The 16,365-nt window shown below is 41.3% G+C and overlaps 1 protein-coding gene across 1 annotated transcript in view; it reads left to right on the plus strand.

Moving 5' to 3' along the window:
- The window catches only part of LOC126187784 (leucine-rich repeat-containing protein 49), a 154,675-nt gene that overhangs the window by 37,378 nt on the left and 100,932 nt on the right, over positions 1-16,365 (plus strand). Inside the window, exons 2-3 of the mRNA XM_049929056.1 lie at positions 1,001-1,150; positions 5,511-5,720. Coding sequence (XP_049785013.1) covers positions 1,001-1,150; positions 5,511-5,720 — 360 coding nt within the window. The remainder of the gene's footprint in view (positions 1-1,000; positions 1,151-5,510; positions 5,721-16,365) is intronic.

Consider the following 16,365-nt stretch of genomic DNA (forward strand, 5'->3'; position numbering starts at 1 on the left):
GTCTGGAACAGGACAAGGAAATTAGAATTTAGAAAAACGGACGTAGCTGGTGGAATACTTAGCTTTAATCCATTAATGGTGAATGTCGCTCTTGATGGTACATGATTCACAATATCAATAGTAACTGAACATGGCACCTTGCTAGGTCATAGCAAATGATGTAGCTGAAGGCTATGCTAAACTACCATCTCGGCAAATGAGAGCGTATTTAGTCAGTGAACCATCACTAGCAAAGTTGGCTGTACAACTGGGTGAGTGCTAGGAAGTCTCTCTAGACCTGCCGTGTGACGGCGTTCGGCCTGCAACCACTGATAGTGGCGACACGCGGGTCCGACGTATACTACCGGACCACGGCCAATTTAAAGGCTACCACCTAACAAGTGTGGTGTCTGGCGGTGACACCACAGAATGAATTTGTGATCATCATGTTTCTGTCATGAGTAACTTTACTCAAGAATAGATTTACTCAAGAATTTATTTGTTGCTGCACCTGGAGGGGAATAAATAAGTTGTGTGTGTGTGTGTGTGTGTGTGTGTGTGTGTCTCAGAATAACACTTGAACCCTCTCCCCCCAAACAGTTTCAACCAAACTTGGTATTTTATTTTCAGGCTGCTTGATGGTTCTGTTAAATACGAGTACTCATAAATTGAAAACTATGAAAATGTTTGTAAATTACACCTATAAGTGGATTAGAATATTAAAACACAAAATAGAAATTAAAAATGTAGTGGATGCCATTACACAAAATTCACTGATGTAATATGGAAAAATCCAGACACATCTCACTGATTACTTGACAAAAAATTAATGAAGCACCTGCAAGTTAATGTTATAAACATATGACGTAACATATTTTCTTATAAGATCATTTAGTGGTGCACTGTTGTATTTAAGTATAATTTAATTCAACAGAAATGCCAGTTTTGAATAAGTGCAAACAAAATGCTATACAGTATTTATTCCTAATAAAACTGTAAATAATGTAATATAAATATTTAGGACCAAAGATGGACTACATCTGTCATCAGATGATGGTGTCTCTGTGTACTGTGATGCTGTTTTGTTACAAAACACAACAGATGGGAAGATTCAAGCATCAAGAAGTCAGGCAGATAAAGAAAGAAATCCAGATAGAATTAGTCTCGACAGGTAAGTTACAGCTGACTTTTGTCAGACAGTACTGATGAATACAATGTTACCTTAGTGCAGAGATCTTCCAAAACACACAAACACCTACTTCAGATTTTTTGTTGCTTTAGTCAGATCTAAACATTTATGAAAAATTACCCATTACATTTCTACATTTAAAATCTGATAAATTTTATCAACTAAACCTGTGACACCTCAAACATTGGAAACTCCAGGTAGGACTATCAACAATGCAGGAAAAGACAAATAGCTATTTACCATCAAGAAGACATGTCAAGTTGCAGACAGGCACAATTAAAAGACACTCACATAAATTTTTCAGCCACAGCCTTTGTCAGTAAAACACACACACGCATGCGCACAGACACGCATGTGCAAGTGCGACTGCCAGCTCTAGCATCTTGGGACGGAATGCATCACATTGGATGCAAGCACTAATCTGGAGGAGGTGGGGAAGTGGAAGGCGGAGGAATAGTAGTGTATGGGTGGGGAGAGAGACAAATGCCATCTGGTGGAGTGTGCAGGCACTAGACGACCAGCAGGTGCAGTGTCAGTAGGTGGCGGGGAAAAAAGGTGAGGAGTGGGGAGAGATGGGCAGATGCAGTGGCAGAGGGCTGCAAATAAACAGGATAGGAGATGAGAATGGTGAGGAGATGATAGGATAGAGGAGCTGGAAACTATTGGGTGGAGGGTATGGGGACAGTTATGTCACTGTAGGTTGAGACCGTCATAATTACAGGAGTAGAGAATGTGTTGTAAGGATAGCTCCCATCTATGCAATTCAGAAAAGCTGGTGGTGGAGGGAAGGATCCACATGGCTCAGATAGTGAAGCAGCCATTGAAATCAAGTGTGTTATCTTCAGCTGCATGTTCCACAGGGTGGTCTTCTTTGCTCTTGGCCACAGTTTGGCTGTGGCCTATCATCCTGGTGGACAGTTGGTTGGTAATCATACCAATGTGAAAAGCTGTGCAATGATTGCAGGAAAACTGATAAATTACATGGCTGCTTTCACGGGTGGTCCAGACCCTGATGGGGTTGGATAAACCTGTGACAGGGCTGGAATAGGAAGTAGACCAGCCTGTGGCACGACATGCATCTGAAGGTAACACACTTGATTTCAATTGCTGCTTCACTACCTGAGCCATCTGGATCCTCCCCTACACCATCAGCTATTCTGAATTGCACAGATGGGAGCTATCCTTACAACACATTCTCTGCTCCTGTAATTATGCCAGTCTCAACCTACAGTAACATACTGTCCCCACACCCTCCACCCTACAGTTTCCACCCCCTCTATCCTACCATCTCCTCCTCATTTTCATGTCCCACACTGTTTATTTGCAGCCCTCTGCCAAAGCATCCACCCATCTTTCTGAGCTCCTCTCCTTTTTTCACCATTTGTTCCCACCTTCCTGTCCTTCAAACCTCCTGACAATGTGCCTGTTGGCAGCTTAGTCCCTGCACACTCCACCAGACACCATTCGTCTCTTCTCACCTGTACAGTACTATTCCTTCCCCTTCCCCTCCACCTCCAGATTGCTGCTTGCATCCCACGTGATGTTGCATTCCGGCCTGAGATGCTGGAGTTAGCGGCCATGTGTAAGTGTGTGTGTGTCTTTTCCTACATTGTTGATAAACCTGTGACAGCTCTCATTTAAGCTTAATTTCTTACATTACATTAAAGAAGTATGTCTATTTAATTCATAGTTTTGTTTTGATTAATTGAGTCAGTAGGTGTGCCAGTGGTGGTTGAGTTTGTTTAGTAGCAGATCCATAAGCCAAAAATTGATGTGTTTTTAACCCCTGACATGGTGTCAAGTGTGTAATAATCTTTCACACAGTACTGTTTATGTAATAAATGCTCAGTTGTACCTTGGTTTGTGTTCCATTTTAAACTGAAAGACACCTTGTAACTGAATGGCCTATCAAATATAGGAGAATATTATCTAATAAAACAATGGAAAATTCAGGATGGAATGTAACAATATTACGAAAAGGAAAAGTTGCCACTCACCATATAGCAGAGATGCTGAGTTGCAGATAGGCACAACAAAAAGACTCCCAACTAAAGCTTTCAGCCATTGGCCTTCATCAACACACACACACACACACACACACACACACACAACACACACACACGCAAATGCAACTCGCGCACACAACTGCACTCTCAGGCAACTGAAACCACACTGCAAGCAGCAGCATCAGTGCATGATGGGAGTGGCGACTGGGTGGGGGTAAGGAGGAGGCTGGGGTGATAAGGGGAAGGGATAATATGGTGGGAGGTGGCAGACAGTGAAGTGCTGCAGGTTAGATGGTGGGGAGGGGAGAGCTGGGTGTGATGGTGGAATGACGGTTGTGTAGTGCTGGAATGGGAACAGGGAAGGGGCTGGATGGGTGAGTACAGTGACTAATGAAGGTTGAGGCCAGGAGGGTTACTGGAATGTGGGATGTATTCCAGGGAAAGTTCCCACCTACACAATTCAGAAAAGCTGGTGTTGGTGGGAAGGATCCATATGGCACAGGTTGTGAAGCAGCCTTCTACCAACACCAGCTTTTCTGAACTGCGCAGGTGGAAACTTTCTCCTCAATGCATTCCTATGTTCCTGTAAGCCTCCTGGCCTCAACCTTCATTAGTCATCCAGCCCCTTCCCTGTTCCCATTCCATCACTACACAGCCGTCATTCCACAATCACACCCAGCTCTCCCCTCCCCACCATCTAACCTGCAGCACTTCACTGTCCACCACCAATATGTACAAGTTAATAAAATTCATAAACCTAAATTGAACATTTAATTCCCAGTGTGGTTTCTGAAGCTATAAATGAATTGAGATGGCTATCTGTGAGTGCATAACTACTGTTTCAAAAGCAGTTGATTAAATAAATAAAAAATCAAATATATTTTTAGACTTAACCAAAGATTTGACACAATAAACCATTTAACTCCTCTAGGCAAGCTTGAATACTGTTGCATTAGGGGCCAATCAAATGAATGGATTCATTCATTATTTAGTAACTTCAAAATAAGAGGAAGCATAAGACATATCGATGTAAAATCATGGATAGTCTTGGAATATTTGTCAGAAGAGTACTCAGTCACTTATGGGTTACTTTAAGAAACAGTAATGGGACCTCTTCTTTTCCTGATTTATCTCGGTGATCTAGATTTGCCTGTTGATTCACATAACATTAATTTTGTTTGCTAATGGCACAACATTATTAGTAAAAATAGAAAAAATTAAACAATGGAAAATCCAGGATGGAATGTAACAATATTATAAAAAGAAAAGTTGCCACTCACTATATAGTGGAGATGCTGAGTCACAGATAGGAACACCAAAAGGCTGTCAAAGTAACTGAAGTCACAGTAACTGAAGCCACATTGCATGAAAACAATAACAATCAGTTCTATAACTGTCAAAATAACATCTTTCATTACCATGATATCGCCATCAGCTGTCATCCCACAATAAATGAAGTGTCTTCTTATATGGATAGAAAATAACCTAGAATGGATCAGACATATTAAATACATCAATTACAATATGAATAGTCTCACAGGCTGTTATAAAAAACTATATAAAAGAATATTCCTTAATGACTGCTACCTACATATATTTTAATGCACATCAAGAATATGGACTAATATTATGGGGAAATTTCCCAGAAGCATAGGGGAAGTTTTTTAGAATCAAGAAGAGAGCCATTGTGGCTATTACAGGGAGTCAAACTATACAGTGTTGTAAACTATTATTTACAGCACTAGAAGTACTGCCATCAGATTGCACATATATTATGGACAAACTAATGTATGATTAAAAACCTGTAACTGGCAATTACAGCAGTATGAGAAAAACTGTGATGTACACAATCACAACACAAGATAAAAAGGAAATTTACATTCAGTATCAGATAATAGAAATTTGTTTGAAAACATAGATACTATATAGGAATAAAGATTTTTCACAAGTTGCCAGGTGATTTAAAATGTATATGAAGTATAAATGAATCTGATAAAACTATTAGAGGATATCTACTGTTCTACTACTTCTGTTTGGTAAGTGAATAGGTGAACTTCAGAATATGTGCAAATAAACATGATAACTAGAATTAAGCCAAGTCCAACATCATCTAGTACACTGTAATGCCTATGATTGAACAGGTCTAATAAATAAATAAATATAAACTTCAGAAGGGTTGATATTAGTGAAATTCTGCATAGGGAGATATATTTTATACTGACCTCAGGAATTCAAGGTTGATGATGAAATTGCTTTATGGAATCTTGTTGGACTTATATGAAATTTGTGTAAATTATGAGATAAGATAATCATTAAATTGTGTTTTCTTTTTACAGGAGAGGTTTGACAAAATTTCCCCAACTTTCTGAGGAGCCAAAACTTCGTTTACTTTCTCTACAACATAATCTCATTTCAAGGGTAGACAGTTTAACAGACTCTGGTCTCTCTAAGCTTGTTTTTCTTGATATGTACGACAATCAACTAGAAAAGATTTCAGGACTCGAGAGCCTTGAGAATTTAAGAGTGCTCTTGATGGGCAAAAATAGGTGTGTATAAAACTGAATTATTCTGTTAATGTAGATAGCTGCTCTTTATTATCCAGTGGTCAAAATAGTTTTGGGATTAGACCTCATCTTGGTACAACAATAAATTCTGACACAACCTAGCACAACCTGAACTACAGCTATATTGTGCTAATACAGTAACAGGAAAAGACCATTCAATCAACAGCTACACTCTGCAGACCACTGTAAAGTGCATGGTAGAGCATACATCCCATTGTACCAGTTATTAGTATTTCTTTCCATTCATGTATGGAATGCTGGAAGAAAGACTGTTTAAAGGCCTGTGTGCATTCTGTAATTAATTTAATCTTGTTCTCATGATCCCTGTGTGAATGATACATCAGTTGTTGTTGTATATTCCTAGAATATCAATTAAAGCAGGTTTTTGAAACTTCATAAGTAGGCTTTCTTGGGATAGTTTATGTCTATCTCCAAGAGTTTGCAGTTTAAGCTTCTTCTACATCTCTTGACACTCTCTGATGGATCAGACACATGATTTGTAAGCAATCTCCTTTGTAGACTCATTGAATTTCCCCAGTATTTACCAATAAACCAAAGTCCGCCACCTGTTTTCCACCTGTTGTTGTTTTGTTGTTGTTGTTGTTGTTGTTGTTGTTGTTGTTGTGGTCTTCAGTCCTGAGACTGCTTTGATGCAGCTCTCCATGATACTCCATCCTGTGCAAGCTTCTTCATCTCCCAGTACTTACTGCAACCTACATCCTTCTGAATCTGCTTAGTGTGTTCATCTCTTGGTCTCCCTCTATGATTTTTACCCTCCATGCTAAATTTGTGATCCCTTGATGCCTCAGAACATGTCCTACCAACTGGTCCCTTCTTCTTGTCAACTTGTGCCACAAACTCCTCTTCTCCCCAATTCTATTCAATACCTCCTCATTAGTTATGTGATCTACCCATCTAATCTTCAGCATTCTTCTGTAACACCACATTTCCAAAGCTTCTATTCTCTTCTTGTCCAAACTATTTATCGTCCACATTTCACTTCCATACATGGCTACACTCCATACATATACTTTCAGAAGCAACTTCCTGACACAAATCTATACCCGATGTTAACTAATTTCTCTTCTTCAGAAATGCTTTCCTTGCCATTGCCAGTCTACATTTTATATCTTCTCTACTTTGACCATCATTAGTTATTTTGCTCCCCAAATAGCAAAACTCCTTTACTACTTTAAGTGTCTCGTTTCCTAATCTAATTCCCTCAGCATCACCCGACCTAATTCCACTACATTCCATTATCCTCGTTTTTCTTTTGTTGATGTTCATCTTATATCCTCCTTTCAAGACACTGTCCATTCCGTTCAACTGCTCTTCCAAGTCCTTTGCTGACTCTGATAGAATTACAATGTCATCGGCGAACCTCAAAGTTTTTATTTCTTCTCCATGGATGTTAATACCTACTCTGAATTTTTCTTTTGTTTCCTTCACTGCTTGCTCAATATACAGATTGAATAACATGGGGGAGAGGCTACAACCCTGTCTCACTCCCTTCCCAACCACTGCTTCCCTTTCATGGCCCTTGACTCTTATAACTGCCATCTGGTTTCTGTACAAATTGTAAATAGCCTTTCACTCCCTGTATTTTACCCCTGCCACCTTTAGAGTTTGAAAGAGAGTATTCCAGTCAATATTGTCAAAAGCTTTCTCTAAGTCTACAAATGCTAGAAATGTAGGTTTGCCTTTCCTTAATCTATTTTCTAAGATAAGCCAAGGTCAGTATTGCCTCACATGTTCCAACATTTCTACGGAATCCAAACTGATCTTCCCCAAGGTCGGCTTCTACCAGTTTTTCCATTTGTCTGTAAAGAATTCGCATTAGTATTTTGCAGATGTGACTTATTAAAGTGATAGTTCCGTAATTTTCACATCTGTCAACACCTGCTTTCTTTGGGATTGGAATCATTATATTCTTCTTGAAGTCTGAGGGTATTTCACCTGTCTCATACATCTTGCTCACCAGATGGTAGAGTTTTGTCAGGACTGGCTCTCCCAAGGCCGTCAGTAGTTCTAATGGAATGTTGTCTAGTCCCGGGGACTTGTTTCGACTCAGGTCTTTCAGTGCTCTGTCAAACTCATCATGCAGTATCGTATCTCCCATTTCATCTTCATCTACATCCTCTTCCATTTCCATAATATTGTCCTCAAGTACATTTCCCTTGTATAGACCCTCTATATACTCCTTCCACCTTTCTGCTTTCCCTTCTTTGCTTAGAACTGGGTTTCCATCTGAGCTCTTGATATTCATACAAGTGGCTCTCTTTTCCCCAAAGGTCTCTTTAATTTTCCTGTAGGCAGTATCTATCTTACCCCTCGAAGCGTTACATCCTTACATTTGTCCTCTAGCCATGCCTGCTTAGCCATTTTGCACTTCCTGGCGATCTCATTTCCTTTTTGCCTGCTTCATTTACTGCATTTTTATATTTTCTCCTTTCATCAATTAAATTCAATATTTCTTCTGTTACCCAAAGATTTCTCCTAGCCCTCGTCTTTTTACCTACTTGATCCTCTGCTGCCTTCACTACTTCATCCCTTAGAGCTACCCATTCTTCTTCTACTGTATTTCTTTCCCCCATTCCTGTCAATTGTTCCCTTATGCTCTCCCTGAAACTCTGTACAACCTCTGGTTTAGTCGGTTTATCCAGGTCCCATCTCCTTAAATTCCCACCTTTTTGCAGTTTCTTCAGTTTTAATCTACAGTTCATAACCAATACACTGTTGTCAGAGTCCACATCTGCCCCTGGAAATGTCTTACAATTTAAAACCTGGTGCCTAAATCTCTGTCTTACCATTATATAACCTATCTGATATCTTCTAGTATCTCCAGGATTCTTCCATGTATACAAACTTCTCTTATGAGTCTTGAACCAAGTGTTAACTATGATTAAGTTATGCTCTGTGCAAAATTCTACCAGACGGCATCCTCTTTCATTTCTTATCCCCAATCCATATTCACCTACTATGTTTCCTTCTCTCCCTTTTCCTACTCTCGAATTCCAGTCACCCATTACTATTAAATTTTCGTCTCCCTTCACTACCTGTATAATTTCTTTGATTTCATCATACATTTCTTCAATTTCTTCATCATCTGCAGAGCTAGTTGGCATATAAACTTGTACTACTGTAGTACGCATGGGCTTCATGTCTATCTTGGCCACAATAATGTGTTCACTATGCTGTTTGTAGTAGCTTACCCACACTCCTATCTTTTATTCGTTATTAAACCTACTCCTTCATTACCCCTATTTGATTTTGTATTTATAACCCTGTATTCACCTGATCAAAAGTCTTGTTCTTCCTGCCACCAAACTTCACTAATTCCCACTATATCTAACCTTAACCTATCCATTTCCCTTTTTAAATTTTCTAACCTATCTGCCCGATTAAGGGATCTGACATTCCATGCTCCGACTCATAGAACACCAGTTTTCTTTCTCCTGATAATGACGTCCTCTTGAGTAGTCCCCATCCGGAGATCCGAATGGGGGACTATTTTACCTCCGGAATATTTTACCCAAGAGGACGCCATCATCATTTAACCATACAGCAAAGCTGCATGCCCTAGGGAAAAATTACGGCTCTAGTTTCCCCTTGCTTTCAGCCGTTCGCAGTAGCAGCACAGCAAAGCCATGTAGCTTAGTGTTACAAGGTCAGATCAGTCAATCATCCAGACTGTTGCCCCTGCAACTACTAAAGAGGCTGCTGCCCCTCTTCAGGAACCACACGTTTGTCTGGCCTCTCAACAGATACCCCTCCGTTGTGGTTGCACCTACGGTACGGGCATCTGTATCGCTGAGGCACGCAATCCTCCCCACCAACGGCAAAGTCCATGGTTCATGGGGTTCTGACTGAGCCTATATGATCATTCCATTTCATGTCCCTATGAAGTGCTACACCCAGTTATTTGTATGACTGTGGATCATTGATATCATAGTATACTATGTTTTTAATTTTGTGAAGTGCACAGATTTACATTTCTGAACATGTAAAGCAAGTTTCCAATCTTTGCACCACTTTGAAATCTTTTTGTTCAGACTGTAATTCATTTGTAGATAACTACATCATCTGCAAAAAGTCTGAGGTTACTATTAATCTTGTCTGCAAGATGATTAATATACAACTTGAACAGCAAGGAAGCCAACACACTTCATTTCAGTACACACGATGTTATGTCTACTTCTGTTGATGACTCTCCATCCAAGATAACAGCCTATGTTCTCTCTAAGAACAAATAATCAGTTCAATCACATGTTTCATCTGATACCGAGTATCATCATACTTTTGATGATAAGTGTAGTTGTGGTACTGAATCAAATGCTTTTCAGAAATCAAGAAATACTGCATCTACTTGACTGTCTAGATCCACGATTTTCACAATATCATGTGAGAAACGTGGGAGCTGGGTTTTGCATGACCTATATTTTGCAATCCATGCTGTTTGGCATGGAGAAGTTTGTTTGAGATACTGTATTATCTTTGAGCTCAGAATATGTTCTGAGAGTCTACACCAAATGGATGCCAAGGACACTGGATAGCAGTTTCATGGAGATCACTACTGCTATTCTTCTTGTAGACAGGTGTGACATGTGCTTTCTTCCATCTACTTGTCACAGTTTATTGTTCCAGGGATTTATGACTGATTATAGTTAACTGAGGAGCTATCTCAGCAGCAAATTGAGTATAGAATCTGATAGGAACTCCATTGAGCTCTGGGGCTTTGTTCAATTTTAATGATTTCAGTTGTTTCTCAATGCTACTGACACTAATGTCTGTTTCACTCATCTCTTCAGTTGTATGAGAAATAAGTATCTTGCCAGTTCTCCATTAGACTCGTGACAGGCAGAATATGTTTGCTCAGACAATTTTCTTGAGCTAGCTGGCAGTGGGCAAGACCTCTGTTGCCAGCTGCCACTGCATTGATTAGGAGCAGAAGATTATATTCACATGGGTTTTGCATGACCAGTTTTCTTCTCTGTTCCCAAAGCCATTTGTTGATTTGATGAGTCTGTGGGAAGCTGGGAGAGTTATCTGCACTGGTTCTTGCTGCACTGTCAGATAAGGCCTCTTGTCAATCCAGTTGACAGGGCCACATTGCTGTTGTCCAGGAGTGAGGGGTTTATATGAAGTTATTGAAAATTTGAAGCCCTCCATTGAATCCAAGAAGCATTCCTTTGATGAGCTTTGTCAATTGCTTATGCAGTATTTCAGCCATCTAACCCACGTGGTAGCAGAGCAGTTGCAATTAACCAGCACCACAAGAGCCTTGGCGAACTGTATGTGGCCTGGATTGCAGATTTACAAGGCCTCTCACTCAAGTGTCATTCTCAGTGCCTCAAATGTGCTACCTCTTACACAGACTCGCTAATACAGGGAGTAATTGTTAGATTATCTCCTGATTGTGAGGTTCTGACTAGGGCATTGGCCTCCTCTGACTCTTCTTTAGCCACCACCCAAATTGTGGAATCATACGAATTTAAGCAGCAGCAAGTGTTGTCCTTTCTGGTGATTGGCAGGTGACTCACTTGGTTGTGCTTGGTAAACAGCCCTTGGTGCTGCACAAGATACTCCAGGTGGCCTTTCCTCCTGCCAAGTCACCTTGTGATGCCACCATTAGCAATTCCTTGCAGCGGCATCAAGGCACGGTGCATCCTCACTCATGGCGAGCTCAGTGGGTTCATGCCACTCACAGTGTTTTAATACCCATTAGCTGCATTTTTCTGGTTCATGACGTGGATCCCCTTCTGGTCAATAGATGAGCCAGCTGTCTTGCCCAACTATCATTTGTTGCATGTTCACCACAACTGCCTGCACGTGGAGACTATGTATGGGGCATGCCAGTGGGTAGGTCAATTGACAACTGTTTGTGACAGTCAGCGAGCCATGAATCGGTCATTGGTTGAACCAGTGTTTTCACTGGACTCTGGGGCTGTTTCTGAAATACCATGCATGTCACTGCAATATACTGTTTTGGTGACATTGATTATGGATGGGCAGTTGGTTGAATTTCCAATTGGCATGAGTGCATCAGTCAGACTTATTAATTCGGACATGTACAGGAGCTTGGGGTGCTTGGAGTTTCAACAGTCACTCCGTCAGGTCATTTGTTATGAGGGAAATTCTCTGTCTCCACATATAACAAAAATTTGGAATGGCAACTTACAATGTTAGTGGTAAATTTACCACTGGTGCAAAATATCTTTTGACTTGATGCCTTTTATGTTTATGGCTTTCATATTGTGCATTTAATGTTTCAGTACATTCCTTTTCATGATTTGGACTTCTGACTGCAGTCCTATAGCCCAATGTTTGACAATACATTAGGCGGAAAAGAAATTTTTGGGTCACATGTTTCTCTTAAGCCGTTGGTGGTCCTGAAATTTTGCCACCCCTCTCCCATTTCCTACACCATGTGCAACAAGATAAAAGCAGTTGCAGCACAGCAGGATCGGGTTGTCATTTTTCTTATTTCATTGAGTCAGTGGGCCACTGCTTTGGTGATAATTCAGAAGCCCAACAGCACCATGCACCTTTGCAGCAATTTTAAACAGACGGTCATTGCGTAATGTGTGGCAGAGTTGTATACCATTCTACAACATGCAGAGTGTTGGTGAAGTTGTCAGGAGGCCAGTATTTTTCCTACTTTGACTTGTGCGATGCTTACCTGCAGTTGTCATTGGACACAGTTTCCTGCACTTTCCTGGTTCTCAACACCCCCTTTGGACTTTAGCAGTTTAATTGCATGCATTTTGGAATATTGTCTGTGCCAGGAATTTACTAATGATATTTGAAGCAGTTGATTCAGAATATTCCTTGTTGTGTCAGTTACCTTGATGACATCTGGGTCACAGACCCTACTTGGGAGGAGTGTATACAGAACCTTCAGTCTGTTCTCCAATGCCTCTTGCAGAATGGACTTCATTACAGGCTGGAAAAGTGCAGATTTTTTTTCCCATGAAGGTGCATTTTTTTGGGACATTTGCTTAGTAAAGATGGTATCATCCCCACTGATGAGCACATCAAGTTCATTGTCAACCTACCAGAGAGATCTGAAGGAGCTCCAGTCTTATATGGGCAAGATTTCATATCATGCTATCGTCCTCTGAACCGACTCACTTACCATAAGCCATTGGTTTCCTTATTTTGACCTTGTTCCAAGCTGTCAGACAGGACTGCCTGCTATTTGCAGTGGTGTCAGTAACTATTCTTAAGACATTCATTGCCAGTCCACTGTGCAACATACCAAAGCTGATGCACTTTTGTAGCTATCGGTGGGGCCTGATCTGGAATTCAACTAGCAAGAGGCTCCCATGTTCGTGCTGGATGATGCCTTGCAGCAAACCCTGTTGGATTTTCTGTTGACAGCACAAAAGGTCATGACCACCATGGCTGTTGGCCTGCTTTTCCATAAAACCATTTCAGCAGTTCAGAATGGTTGGCCAGAGCATGTCCTGTCATGTGCAGACCCAGTGTGGCATACATTTTTTCTCCTCTGTGCTTGACTTAACATTGCCCAGCAGATCCTCATGCTTGCCAAAGAGGAGCAGTGTTGTTGAGTAGTTATCTCTCTGGAATTGCATCCTTACATTTTCCAGTTGCTGCATATGCCACACTTGAGTATGACTCAGATGAAGGTGTCGGCACATTGTTATGTCTGCTGTCTGGTGATCAGTTGTGACATCGAGCATCTCGTATGGGCTTGTGAGACTTGTGCTCAGAATGAGACTGCTCCATTGTGCCAGTTCTCTACTTTGACAGCCCTGGAGCACCTTTCCGACAGGGTACACATGAATTTTGCAGGCCGATTTTTGTGCAGCATGAGGTGACAGATGGTTGAGGCAATGTCAAATTTCCTGTATATAGCTGAGGTGTTGTCAACTGCCACTGTTGGCATGTTGCCAGTTATTTTTTCTAATGAAGGATCCTCTAGGATTCTCATGTCCAATAATCATAGGCAATTAATGTTTCAGGAGTTTAACGACTTCTGTATCCACAATGGTATTCTGTGTATGACCGCCACCCCATTTCATCCTGCTTCTAAACCTTAGGTTAAGGAATTTGTGCATACATTCAAGATCCAGATGAAGAAGTCCATGTTTGCCTCTTCCTGCGATGATGCATTGTCAAATTTTGTGGCTATGTACAGGTGATGCCAATTAGTGGGTTCTGTCCAGCATCACGTTTGCATGGGTGCCAGCCACAGGGTCTCTCCACGTTTGCATGGGTGCCAGCCACAGGGTCTCTTCGATTTGTTACACACTGAGTTGCATGCCATGGACTGCTGTGGCCTGCTGTTTTTATCTCCTGTGGCTGCTGTTTAGGCTCAGTTCTTCGACTGTGCAGCACATAGGTCAGCAGTTTCTCTGGTGGATGTTAGTTGGGAGCAGCAAACTCATCATGTCGATCAGTTGTGCCCATGCTCTGTTGGAGTGTCACTGCTGCGGCCTTCCAGTTGGCTGAGTGGCAGGGTTGATTACAATATTGTTCTTGGAGCAGGCTCCTACTTGCAGCAGCATTCCTCAATGTTGCCAACCCCTCTGTGTCCTTCACCTTCCTCCCCTTTGCCTGCAGCCTCAGGCCCCAGTGTGGCTCATGTCTCTGCCTGCCATGGAGGAGACTAAGGATTTTGATCCCACCCACCTATCCTACCTCCCTTTGCCAATGGAGATAGCCCCATCCCTACTACCACCAGTCGACCGGTCATTGCTGCAGCTTCTGTGTCCTTCCACCCTTCCAATGGAGCCGGGAGCATTATTTTTGCCTTCTCTGGTGGCTGGTCCACTGCTGGGTTCTCAAGCACATGCTCTGGTTCTGTGCCAGAGGTCGCGACCCAAGCCTGGCCATTTTTAGCCCTATGTGTTCTTTTCAGGGTGGAGGGATTTAGCACTCCATGTAGTGCATGTCCCGATGGAGACAGATTAACTGGCATGGGTAGAAAAATGGAGTAGATCAGGAATTTGCTATGCGTCACCTCAAATGAGCAGACCTGCTGATGTCAGTGTTTATTTGCAAGTAGAGTAAGCATAGTGGGCCAGTGTGCCTGCAGAGTTAGACGGCCATGGACCTAGTCTAGCACACATTCTGAGAGTTGTCATGTGCACTGTCATTATCTGTCAATGCCAACCCCTTGCTGAGTTATTGTCATGTGTGTACCTCTGTGGGTACAGGTGCTCTGCTAGTGGTAGTTCAGTTTGCTGAGAGAGTTAGTCCCATTCATGGAGTTCTGTTGCCCAGTTGTTACTGAGTTACCATTGGCTTAAGTACCATGTGGATTGGGTTGAGTAGCGGTGTTGTCATGCCTTCTGCAGGTACTAAACATATGATTGTGGGTATGTTCCACACCCATCCCCAGAAATGTTCTCCAGTTTAAAATATAATTTTGAAATGTCTATCTGAAATCTTCTGGTGTCTTCAGGCTTTTTCCACATGTGCAATCTTCCTTCATGGCCTCTAAACCATGTGTTACCAATCATTAAATTGTGCTCTTTGTAAATATTACCAGGTGGTGTCCTTTTTCATTCCTTTCCCCCAGTCATTGCTCTCCTACTGTTTTCCCTTTTCCTACTATCAGGTTCCGGTCTCTTATTACAAATAAATTCTCATCTCTCTTAATTACTTGAATAATTCTTTTATCTCTCAAACATCCTTTCAAACTTTTGGAGCTAGTAGGCATATTAACTTTGTGCAGCTGTGCTGGATCTCACTTTTGTGTCTGTTGTGCCTAAGGAGACCCTATGATAATGCTTTCACTATGCTGTTCAAGGTTTCTGATCATCATTCCTATTTTTCTTATTCATTATTAGGCATACTCATGCATTACCCCAACTTCATTTTATGTTGATGACCCTGTACTGTTCTGAACAGAATGACTGTTTTTTTGAGCACTATATTTTATTAACTTCCACAGTGCCTGACATCAGCCTATACAGTTTTCTTTTTAAATTCTGCAATTTACCTGCTTCATTTAGGGATCCAACACACCATGTTCTGAGCAATAGAACACAAATTCTGTTTTCCCTGATGTGAACATTTTTTTGAGTAATCCCCACCTGGAGATCAAAAAGGGGGACTATTTTGACTTTGGAATATTTCACCCAAGATGATGCCATCATTATGAAAGCATGCAGCAAAGCTGCTTCTCCTTGGAAAATTTAAGGGCTTTAGTTTGTTGTTGCTTTCAAATTTTCACCATACCAATGTAGTGAGGCCATATTGATTAATGTTGCAAGGCCACATTAATCACCACACTGCTGCCCCTGCAACTACTGAATAGGATGCTGTCCATCTTCAGGAACCATTTGTTAATCTGGTCTCCCCATGGATGCTTCTTCTATGTGATTGCACCTATGGTGTGGCTATATGTATCACTGCGGTACACAAGCCATCCCACACAGCAAAGTCCATGGTTCATATAGATGATAAATGCAATACGTCAGCAATAGTCCTTGGTATGAATGAAAACATTTTAGGTTAAGCCATAGATGGTCATGGGTAGCCACTGAAATACTAAATAACAGTTGTCATTCCACTATGCATTTTGAGAGATTGCAAGTCCAGTATCATGTAGGTTTATTCAAATTATGTGTGTTAATGTGATTTTCTTAGAAACCTG

This window comes from Schistocerca cancellata, chromosome 5, assembly GCF_023864275.1.
Source record: "Schistocerca cancellata isolate TAMUIC-IGC-003103 chromosome 5, iqSchCanc2.1, whole genome shotgun sequence".
Classification (NCBI taxonomy): domain Eukaryota; kingdom Metazoa; phylum Arthropoda; class Insecta; order Orthoptera; family Acrididae; genus Schistocerca; species Schistocerca cancellata.